This window comes from Artibeus jamaicensis, unplaced genomic scaffold (assembly GCF_021234435.1).
Source record: "Artibeus jamaicensis isolate MK-2021 breed Jamaican fruit bat unplaced genomic scaffold, CSHL_Jam_final scaffold_378, whole genome shotgun sequence".
Taxonomy (NCBI): Eukaryota; Metazoa; Chordata; class Mammalia; order Chiroptera; family Phyllostomidae; genus Artibeus; species Artibeus jamaicensis.
The window spans coordinates 832,599-844,797 of NW_026522044.1; the positions used below are offsets into that span (position 1 = coordinate 832,599).

A 12,199-nucleotide genomic window follows, 5' to 3' on the forward strand; every position below is an offset into this window, starting at 1 on the left:
AGTTTTTTCCTATCTCTTTACATTTTTTATTGTATTTTCCATTACCATTTATCTCTTTTATACCCTCTTCCATCTCCACCCTCCCCTCTCCCCACAATCACCACACTGTTGTCCCTGTTCATGAGTCCTTTTTCTTTTTGACTCCATTCCTATATCCCCAACCCGTCCCCTCACACCTGAGCTGTCACCCTGCTCTCTATCTATGAGTCTGTCTCTGTTTTGCTTATTAGTTCAGTTTGTTCATTAGATTTTGCCTATGAGTGAAATCACATGGTATTTGTCTTTCTCTGACTGGTTTACTCACTTAGCATAATGTTCTCCAGGTCCACTTTTGCTGTCACAAAAGGTAAGATTTCCTTCTGTTTTATGGCTAAGTAGTATCTTATTGTGTGAATGTACCATAGATTTTTTATCCATTGGTCTATTGATGGACACTCGGGCTGCTTTCAAATCTTGGCTATTGTAAATAACACAGCAGTATACATAGGAATGCTTATATTTTTTCAAATTAGTGTTTTGGGCTTCTTTGGATAAATTTCCAAAAGTAGATTTACTGGGTCATAAGAGGGTTCCATTTTGAACTTTTTGAGGTAACTCCAAATTGCTTTACACAGGAGCTGCCACAATCTGCATTCCTACTAACAGTGCAAAAGGGTTCCCCTTTCTCCACATCCTTGGCAGCACTTGTTTGTTGATTTATAGATGGTAGCCATTCTTTTTTTTGCTTTTGTGTTTGCTATATATTTGTTTTCCTAATATACATAAAACAAAGAAATGAAATCTTCATTATATGGAGTTGATTATAGTACGTCCTCACTTAATCATTGATAGGGTCTGTGACTTGAAGAGAAACTATGTATAATGAAACCAGTCTTACCATATGCTAATTTATATAATCAAGAGTTAAATAGCTAAGGCATCTCATCAATGTTGTAATAAAATGATATTGAACAAAACAATGTTATTGATGGAAAGACCACATAAAGGAAATCAATCTACCTAAAAAGAGTACATTTATATTAACTTTAGATGTAAAAGTTTGATTATGATTTAGTTTGCATATGAAGCTAAACATTTTTTGTATATATTTTTTAATTTAATTATTGGTCAAGTACAGTTTTCTGTCTTTTACTTCCATCCCAGCCCACCCCCCCAGTACTCTCCACCTCCCTCCCATTTCCACCCCCCTTAGTTGTTGTCCATGTGTCCTTTATACTTGTTCCTGTGAATCCTTCCCCTTTTCCCCTGAAATTCCCTCCCCTCTCCCCTTTGGTCACTGTCCCCCTATTCTCTATTTCAGTGTTGATGATAGCCATTCTGGTATGTGTGAGGTGATATCTCATTGTGGTTTTAATTTGCATTTCTCTGAGTATTAGTGATGTTGAGCATCTTTTCATATGTCTATTAGCCATCTGTATGTCCTCTTTGGAGAAGTATCTGTTCATGGTCCTTGTGCATTTTTAATTGGATTGTTTGTTTTTTGGGGGCTGAGCTTTATAAGTTCTTTATAAATTTTGGATATTAACCCCTTACTAGGTGTATCAGCAAATATGTTCTCCCACTCAGTGGGTTGTTATTCATTTTGATGATGATTTCTTTTTGCTGTGCAAAACTTTTTAGTTTGATGTAGTCCCATTTGTTTATTTTTTTGTTTCCCTTGCTTGAAGAGATATATCAGACAAAATATTGCTATGAGCAATGTCCAAGATTTTACTGCCTGTGTTTTTTTCAAGGATTTTTATGATTTTGGGTCCAACATTTAAGTCTTTCATCCATTTTGAATTTATTCATGTGTGTGGTGTGAGAAGGTGGTCTATTTTCATTTTTCTGCATGTATCTGCCCAATTTTCCCAACACCATTTATTGAAACTATCTGTACCCATTGTATGTGCTTGCTTTCTGTGTTGAATATTTTAAAAAATTATTGTTGTTCAATTCTAGTTGTCCCCATTTTCTCCCATTATTCTCTCCTGCCCTACTCAACCCCCATCTGCCACATTCAACCCTCCCCCCATTGCTTGTGTTGAATATTAATTGACTATAAAGGTTTGGGTTTATTTTGGGGCTATATATTCTGTTCCATTGATCTATGTGTTTGTTTTTATACTATGCTGTTTTGATTACTCTGGCCTTATAGTATAGTTTGATATTAGGTGGCATGATTTCTTGAACTTTGTTCTTCTTTCTCAAGATCACTGTTGCTATTCATAGTCTTTTGTGGTCCCTTATAAAATTTTGAAATATTTGTTCGTTTCATGAAATATATCATTGGTATCTTAATAGGAATTGTGTTAAATCTATAGATTGCTTTGGGTAGTATGGACATTTTAATGATGTTAATTCTTCCTAACCATGAACACAGGATGTGCTTCCACTTATTTGTATCTCCTTCAGTGTCTTTCTTCAGTGTCTTATAATTTTCTGAGTACAGGCCTTTTACATCCTTGGTTAAATTTATTCCTAGGTAATTTTTCTTTCTGAAGCAATTGTGAATGGGTTTGTTTTCTTAATTTCCCTTTCTGATAGTTAATTATTGGCATATAAAATGTGCCAGATTTCTGGATATTGATTTTGTATCCTGCTACTTTACTGAATTCATTTATCAGTTCTAGTAGCTTCTTGCTGTAATATTTGGGGTTCTCTATGTACAGTATCTTGTCATATGCAAATAAAGACAATCTAACTTCTTCCTTTCCAGTTTGGATGCCTTTTACTTCTCCTTCTTGTGTAATTGCTGTGGCTAGGGCTTCCAGTACTATGTTTAATAAGAGAGGTGAAAGTGGATAACCCTGTCTTGTTACCAATCTTAAGGGGAATGTTGTAGTTTAGGCTTGTTGAGTATGATGCTGGCAGTGGGTTTGTCATATATCACCCTAATTATTTTTAGGTATGTTCCCTCTGTTCCAACTTTGCTGAGAATTTTTATCATAAAGGTTTTTTTCCCTTCATTTTGTTTATGTGTTGTATCACATTCATGGATTTGTGAATGTTGTACCAACCTTGCATCCACAGAATAAATCCCACTTGATCATGGTGTATGATCTTTTTGATGTAGTGCTGTATTCAGTTTGCTGATATTTTGTTGACAAGTTTAGCATCTATGTTTATTAGGGATATTGGCCTATAATTTTTTGTTTTGGTAGTATCTATATCAGGTTTTGAAATTAGTGTCATACTGCCCTTTTAAGATGAGCTTGGGAGTATTACCTTTTTTTGAATTTTTTGTAATATTTGAGAAGGAGAGCTGTTGGTTGTTCTCAGTATGATTGGTAAAGTTCACCTGCAAAGCCATTCAGCCCAGGGCTTTTGTTTGTTAGGACTTTTTAAAGTTAATGCTTCAGTTTCACTAAGTATAATGTAGTCTATTCAGATTCTCTGACTCTTCCTGAGTTAGTTTTGGAAGATTGTATGTTTCTAGGAATTTATCCATTTTGTCTAGGTTGTCCAATTTGTTGGCATATAGTTGTTTATAATATTTTCTTTTTCTTTATTTTTTATTTTTTAACACTGTCTTAGGATAGAATCGACCACCTCAGTAGCTTCTGAGGCCAATACATTTCTATCACCAAAATTATTTTAGCAAACCTGGTTCCCTTTACTTCTGCAACATCATGCAGAGTTAGTGATCAAGTTTGCACTCTTTTTCTATTTAAAATATATTTTATTGATTATGCTGTTACATTTGTCCCATTTTTTCTCTCCTTTGTTCCCCTCTGCCCTGTAACCCCCCCAAGTTATCAGTGAAATTCTCAGAGCTCCCAGAGATCCACCTCTGCCTAAAGGCTTTCTGTTAGGCTTAAAGAGCAAAAGTCTTCCAGGTGTACTTCACAGTAGCCTGACTTAACCTCCACAGGGTGGTATGAGAGGGATTCCTGCAGGTGAACCTATTGCTTCCCCTCAGGATGATTCCACATGGAGTGGAATGCTCTGCCTGAGAAAGATGGCTTCTGCAGTATGGGGAATAACAGCACTGGAATCCTGGCAGGTGCTCCTTTAGTTCTTTCCCCAGAGCCACCAATCTAAGACTCTCCTCACACATCTCTAGACCTCTCTGCCCTCCCTCTGCCAGAAGCCAGGGTAAGTCTCTGGGAATGAAATTTTGTGTGTCAGCCCTTTTGGAGGTCCTCTTGTGTCTATAGCTGTCTCTCCCTTACAGACAGAGACCCCACTGTTTTTTACAGCCAGCTGTTATTTGGGTTCCTTTCTCTGTTCTGGTGCTCTAGGCTAGGGACACCACCTTGGGGTTTAGACCCTACACTTCCCTGAGGGAACCCCCCAGAAGCCGAAATATATCTCTGGAACTTCAGCTGCCACCCATGGAAGCCCATCTTGCCCTCTCATGTTTCTACATTCCCTATCAGTCTCATTGTGGCTATGTGGTTTCTTCCACATGTCCTTGGTTATAAGACTTCTGTTCAGCTAGTCTTTGGTTGGTTATTCACATTGATTATTCTATAATTCAGTTGGAATTCTAGTTTGGTATTGGGAGGAGGTTAGTGTAGCTTCAACCTACTCCACCACCATCTTGGCTCCTCCCCCATGTATTTTAATAAGCTTTATTATTGGAATATTAAAATATGTACAAAAGAAAATAATTCAAAGCAGGATCTTGAAGAGATACTTGCACACTCATGTTTGTTACACTATTATTTACAATAGTAAAGAGGTAGAATCAACACAATGTCCATAGATGGATGAATGGATAAAATGTGGAAAGAAATCCTGTCACATACTACTATACAGATGAACCTTGAGGACATTATGATTAGTGAAATAAGCCCATAACAAAAAAACACAATGATATGTAATTTTACTCATGAGATATCTAAAGTAGTCAGAGTCAGAAATAGAACATAGAATTATGGTTGCCAGGGTCCGAGGGGAAGGGAAAATGGGTCTATAGTTTCAGTTTTTAAGATGAAAAAGTTCTAGAGATCTGTAGTATAATGTGAATATACTTAACACTAGTGAACAGTATACTATAATATGATCAATTTTATGCTATATATTTTTGCCACAATTAAGAATTAAAAAAATACTTCTGGCCAAGATGGAGGTATAGGTAGAGATACTGTGCCTCCTTGGACAAACAAAAGGACAACAACGATTTAAAAACAAAAAACAACCAGAACTGTCAAAATCGAACTGTACGGAAGTCTGACAACCAAGGAATTTTTAACTAAAGAAGAAACATCCATCCAGATTGGTAAGAGGGCAGAGAACACTCATGGCAAAGCGGTGGTGGAGGACTGGGGTGGGCAATGTGGCAGCTGGCAGACCCAGCAAAGTAGTGGATTGTGGAGCAGGGTGGGCAAGGCTGCAGCTGGCCAGCAAAGCAGCAGCTGGTGGACTGGCAAGACGACAGCTGGTGGAGTGGGCAGTCCCACATTCATGTGTGGATAAACCGGGAGGAACACCTGGGAACTTTGCAACCTGGGGCCCCCATGTGGGGAAATAAAGCCTCAAACCACTGATTGAAAACACCCGTGGGAGTTGAGGTGGCAGCAGGAGAAACTCCCAGCCTCACAGGAGAGTTTTGTTGGAGAGACCCGTGGGATCCTAGAATGTACACAAACCAACCCACCTGGGAATGAGCCCCAGAAGACCAATTTGCTTGTGGGCAGCTAGGGAAGTGACTGAAAACCGGCAGAGAGCAGAGCAAGTGGTATTGTTCCCTCTCAACCCCTTCCCCACATACAGTGCCCCAGAGCAGGGACATGGGTTGTCCTGCCCTGGTGAACACCTAAGGCTCTGCTCCTTATATGTACCAGTCACACTGAGACCAAAAAAAAAAAAAGGCCCAAATGAAAGAGCAGATCAAAGCTCCAGAAAAAAATACAACTAAGCAATGACGAGATAGCCAATCTATCAGATGCACAGTTCAAAACACTGGTAATCAGGATGCTCACAGGAGTGGTTGAATTTGGTTGCAAATTAGATGAAAAAATGAAGGCAATGCTAAGTGAAATAAAGAAAAATATACAAGAAACCAATAGTGATGGGAAGGAAACTGGAACTCTAGTAATTTGGACCAGAAAGAAGAAATAAACAGTCAACCAGAAAAGAATGAAGAAACAAGAATTCAAAAAAAAAATGAGGAGAGTCTTAGGACCCTCCAGAACATCTTTAAACATTTCAACATCTGAAATATAGGGGTACCAGAAGGAGAAGAGGAAGAACAACAAATTAAAAACTATTTGAACAAATAATGGAGAACTTCCCCAATCTGGAAGAAAATAGACTTCCAGGAAGTCCAGGAAGCTCAGAGAGTCCGAAAGGAGTTAGACTCAAGGAGGAACACACCAAGGCACATCATAATTACATTAGCCAAGATTAAATATAAGGAGAGAATCTTAGAAATAGCAGGAGAACTGGAGATGGTTACCTACAAAGGATTTCCCATCAGACTGTTAACTGATTTCTCAAAAGAGACCTTACAGGCAAGAAGGGGCTGGAAGAAAGTATTCCAAGTCATGAAAGGCAAGGACCTCCATCCAAGATTACTCTATCCAGCAAAGCTTTCATTTAGAATGGAAGGGCATCCCTGGCTGGTGTAGCCCAGTGGATTGAACATGGGTCTATGAAGCAAAGGGTCGCTGGTTCAATTCCCAGTCAGGGCACATGCCTGGGTTGCAGGCCAGGTCCCCAGCAGGGGACACATGAGATGCAACTACACATGGAGGTTTCTCTCCCACTCTTTCTCCTTCCCTTTCCCTCTCTCTAAAAATAAATAAATAAAATATTTAAAAAAAGAATGGAAGGGCAGATAAAGTGCTTCTCAGATAAGGTCAAGTTAAAGTAGTTCATCATCACCAAGCCCTTATTATCTGAAATGTTAAAGGGACTTGTCTAAGAAAAAGAAGATAAAAAGATGTATAGTAAAATAACAGCAAACTCATGATCATTAACAACTACACCTAAAACAAAAACAGAAACAAACTAAACAAACAACTAGGACAGGAACAGAACTAGAGAAATGGAGAGCACATGGAGGGTTATCAACAGGGGAGTGGGAGGGGGAGATTGGGGGGAAAGGTACAGGGAATAAGTAGCATAAATGGTAGGTACAAAATAGACAGGGGGAGGTTGAGAATAGCATAGGAAATGTAGAAGCCAAAGAACTTACATGTATGACCCATAGATGTGAACTAAAGGTGGGGAATGTGGGTATGTGGGAAAGGGTGTGCAGGGTGGAGGGGAATAATGGGGGGGGGAATGGGACAACTATAATAGCACAATCAATAAAATATATTAAAAAACAAAAACAAACAAAAAAAGAATTTAAAAAATAAATGAGATGGAGTCATACCAAAGTAGGGTGGGATACTAATCCAGTATGACTGGTGTCTCAACAAGAATGTGGCCATGTGAAGACATAGCCACATAAGAAAAATGCCATGTGACAATGGAGACAGAGATTAGAGTTAATGCAGCTGCAGCCCAAGGAATACCAGATTGCCAGACAACTATCAGAAAGTAAGTAGAGGCAAGAAGGTATTCCTCTACAGATTTCAGAAGGAGCAGGGACCTGCCAACGCCTTGATTTTAGAATTCTAGCCTCCAGAACTTTGAGACAATAAGTTTCTACTGTTTTAAGCCATCCGTTTTATGGCACTTAGTTATGACAATGCTGGAATTTAATACAAGTGGGACTGATGCCTTTTTTTAAGAGGGAGGGAGGGAGTTGGAGAGAGAGAAAGAGAGAGAGAGAGAGAGAATACAGTTACCTCCTTTATGTGCCCTGACCAGGGATTGAACCCACCACCTTTTGGTGTCTGGGGCAATGCTCCAACCAACTTAGCTACCCAGCCAGGGCAAGGCTGATGTCTTTTTTTATTCAGTGCCTAGCACATATGGTGCTCAAAGGAGCTCCTACCCTTTGCAACGGCATGGATGGAACTGGAAATCATTATGCTGAGTGAAATAAGCCAGGAAGTGAAAGACAAATACCATATGATGTTACCTTTAACAGGAACCTAAACAACAAAACAAACAAGCAAGCAAAATAACCAAAGACACTGAAATATAGAACAGCGGGACAGTGACCAGAGGGGAGAGGGGAGGGAATTTCAGGGGAAAAAGGGGAAGGATTTACAGGAACTAGTATAAAGGACACATGGACAACAACTAAGGGGGGTGGAATGGGAGGGAGGTGGGGAGCACTGGGGGGATGGGCTGGGATGGGAGTAAAAAACTGAAAATTGTACTTGAACAGCAATTAAATAAATTTTTAACCCTGGCTGGTGTAGCTCAGTGGATTGAGCATGGGCCTGCGAACCAGACAATCGCGGTTCGATTCCCAGTCAGGGCACATACCTGGGTTGCAGGCCGGTTCCCTGCAGGCCAGTTCCCAGCAGGGGATGCACGAAAGGCAACCATACATTGATGTTTCTCTCCCTCTCTCCTTCCCTTCCCCTCTAAGGATAAATAAATTAAAGTCTTAAAAATAAAAATAAATAAATAAATAAATTTTTAAGAAGCCAACTAAAAGCCTGGATAAATTTTGATGCTATTGTTTTTCCCCTTACACCCTTCTCCCCAGCAATCACCACACTGTTGTCCATGTCTATGAGTTCTTTGCCCTTTTTGCTCAAGATACCGTTGTTACATTAATAGTTGAACAAAATTCACAAGAAAAATATATATTTACCCAAATTTTAAGTGTTCACAGTTATTAATTTTTCTGCTGTTAAGAATTAATCCCACTTCACACTGATGACAATGGCCATCATAAACAAATCAACAAACACAAGTGTTGGAGAGGGTGTGGAGAAAAGGAAACCCTAGTGCACTGTTGGTGGGAATGCAGACTGGTGCAGCCACTGTGGAAAACAGTATGGAGGTTCCTCAAAAAATTAAAAATGGAATTGCCAATTGACCCAGCAATTCCACTGCTGGGAATATACCCTAAGAATCCTGAAACACTAATTCAAAAGAACCTATGCACCCCAATGTTTATAGCAGTGTTATTTACAAATGCCAAATGCTGGGAACAGCCTAAGTGCCCATCAGTAAATGAGTGGATTAAAAAACTGTGGTGCATTTATCCAGTGAAATGCTATGCAGCAGAATGAAGGAACTCCTACCCTTCATGACAGCATGGATAAACTGGAGACTATTATGCTAAGTGAAATAAGCCAGTTGGTAAAAGACAAATACCATATGACCTCACTTATCAGTGTAACCTCATCAACAAAACAAACCAGCAAGCATAATAGAACTATAGACATTGAAATTAAGCACAAACTGACAGTAACTAGAGGAGAGGTGGGAGGGGATAATGAGGGGGGAGGGTTTTCAGGAACATGTATAAAGGATGCATGGACAAAATCAAAGGGGATAGAATCGAGGGTGGGAGGTGGGGATGGCTGGGGTGGGGGGAGTGGTGGGGGAAAAATGTAGACAACTGTACTTAAACAATGATAAAAAAATAAAAGAAAAAAAAAGAATTAATCAAAGAAATGTTTGCTCTTAGGGGGAAATTATTCAGCCCTCTCCTTTCCATTTTTGACTCTTCCATCACTATCCTCACCCAATATACATATACATATACATATACATGTACATATACATATACATGTACATATACACATGCACACACACTGCCTTGTCTATGGGGTTGATCTGAAAAAAGATACTAGTTCTCTCTTTCAGATATAGTCTGTACATGGAAAAACACTAGTAAAAAGTTAATGAATATTGTAGAGGTTTCTACAATAATTTAAGAAAATCACATGTAATCAAATATATATTTTGTTACACAACTGTGATGACAAGCATTTTTATAACAAAACATAGTTATAGATGTCATTTTGTGGGTGAATCTCTTGAGTAACATGTGGAATTGCTGGTATCTCTGGTTCTTGTGCTTAGGATTTTTCTTTCATTCTTGAGGAAAAGTATAAACATCCTTAGCATCTTCCTGGTATGCTTTAGGATCCTGGCCTTGGGGCCCATCTGCTTCTTGTTTTGGTTCTGGAAAACATTTTTTAGTTATATCCCTATTTTATTTTATTTAATTTAATAATTGTTCAAGTACAGTTTTCTGTCTTTTACTCCCATCCCAGCCCACCCCCCCATGCTCCCCACCTCCCTCCCATTTCCACCCCCCTTAGCTGTTGTCCATGTATCCTTTATACTAGTTCCTGTAAATCCCTCCCCTTTTTCCCCTGAAATTCCCTCCCCTCTCCCCTCTGGTCACTGTCCCCCTGTTTTCTTATATCTCCTAGTAGAGAGGTCTCCAGGTCCAGGTGTTTCCTAGTATAGGTATATATCAGATGGATACTCTTTAAGAGTAGATGATTATTGGATTGTTTTATGAGAGAGGGCTTTAGGCGCAGCAATTACTTTAGTATACAAGGTCTTTCTCGTAAAGTACAGACATTGTTAATATAAGGAGAATGGTTTGGGTGATATCAATGTAACTGGCAGTCAAGGAGTGTGGACTGGAATGCACATGTGTGAACCATGACAACTTTACTGTATTAGTCAGTGGGGGCAGTAGACACCATTGAGTGAGCAAGTGTACTGTGTGGTCATAGCATTCAAAATGAGTGAGCGAGTAGAACAACAAATCTGCATCAAATTTTGTGTTAAGCTTGAACATTCCTCTGTGGAAACTATTCGGACGATTCAGAAGGCCACATGTATGGGCAACTGGTGATTGGCAGCTTTGTCATGGCAATGCACCCACTCATGCATCACATCTCATACAAAGTTTTTTGGTGAAATGTGAAATGACCTACATGACTCAGCTCCACCCCTATAGCCCAAATTTGGTGCCCTGTGTGTTTTCTGCCTTTTCCCAAAAACTAAAATCACCTTTGAAAAGGAAGAGATTTCAGACTGTCAATGAAATTGAGGAAAATACGATGGGCAGCAGATGGTGATTGGGAGAACTGTGTGAGGTCCCAAGGTGCCTATCTAGAAGGGGATTGAGGTGTCATTATCCTATGTACAATGTTTCTTGTATCTTCTTTAATAGATGTCTATTTTTCATGTTATATGGCTGAATACTTTCTGGATAGAACTTGTATGCTTTATGAGAAAAGCATTCAGGTTCAAATGTTTTGTTTTTTTTTTTTTTTGTAGAAAGATCTTTAGGCACAGCTGTATCTTGTATTTTAGGAAAAAAGCTTTCAGTTCCAGATATTTCTTGATGTTGCTCAGTAGTGTCTTCATTAGGTTCAGCTCTTTTGGGTCTGTTTCAAGAGTGTAGCCTTTAGGCACACCTGGTTTGGTGTTTGCATCAAGAGAGCATCCTTCCATGTAAGCTATGTCATCATATGTTCTAAAAGGAAGGTTGTTGCCTATAGATGTTTCTTGGCACATTTTAGGAGAGAGGTCTTCAGCTTCACCCATATCATGACGACACATTTTGGAAGAATGGTCTTGAATTAAAGCTATTTCATGGCATAATTTAGGAGAGAGGTCTCTTAATTCAGCCCTATCTTGGCATATTTCAGAAGGGTGGTTTATTATTATTGTTTCTTGGTACTCAGAAGAATTTTTCTGAGATGTAATGCTTTCTTGACCTATTGCAGAATTTTTTTTATAGATACAACTCTTTAGGGGGAGACTATGGGGCAGACAGCTTTAGTTATAGTCCTAGTTAATTCATTTTCTTAATTAATTAATTAATTTTGATTTAATCTTTATTGTATTTTTCCATTACCATTTATTCCCCTTATAAACCCCCTCACTCCTGCAATTACCACACTGTTCTCCATGTCCATGAGTCCTTTTTCCTGTTTGCTTAATCATTTTACCCCTTACCTGCCCCACTAGCTGTCATCCTGCTCCCCATCAATGGGTCTGTCCTCATTTTCCTTGTTAGTTCAGTTCGTTTATTAGATTCCACATATGAGTGAAATCATATGGTATTTGTCTTTCTCAGACTGGCTTATTTCACCTAGCATAGTGTTCTCCAGGTACATCCATCCTGTCGTAACGAGTAAATTTTTCTTTTTTGCTGCTGAGTAGTATTCCATTGTGTAAATGTCCCATAGTTGTCTTCTCTACTCATCTATTGATGGATACTTGGGCTGCTTCCATATATTGGTGATTGTAAACAATGCTGCAATGAATATAGGGGTATAGGGATGCTTATGTTCTTTCAAATTAGTGTTTTTGGTTCCTTCAGATATATTGCTGGAAGTGGGATCGCTGAGTCAAAAGGCAGATCCATTTTTAGTTTTTT

General features: G+C 39.0%; 1 protein-coding gene and 1 non-coding gene across 2 annotated transcripts; both read right to left on the reverse strand.

The window, feature by feature from the left end:
* Positions 1-3,505: 3,505 nt before the first annotated feature.
* Positions 3,506-3,638, reverse strand: LOC119049866 (small nucleolar RNA SNORA66). Its single transcript, XR_005082629.1, has one exon. It is a non-coding gene; the product is annotated as a small nucleolar RNA SNORA66 (small nucleolar RNA).
* A 6,245-nt stretch (positions 3,639-9,883) lies between these two features.
* Positions 9,884-11,794, reverse strand: LOC119049851 (hemogen-like). Its single transcript, XM_053657437.1, is given in 4 exon segments — positions 9,884-9,975; positions 11,017-11,193; positions 11,196-11,534; positions 11,776-11,794. Coding segments are annotated over 4 exon segments (627 nt in total).
* Positions 11,795-12,199: the final 405 nt, after the last annotated feature.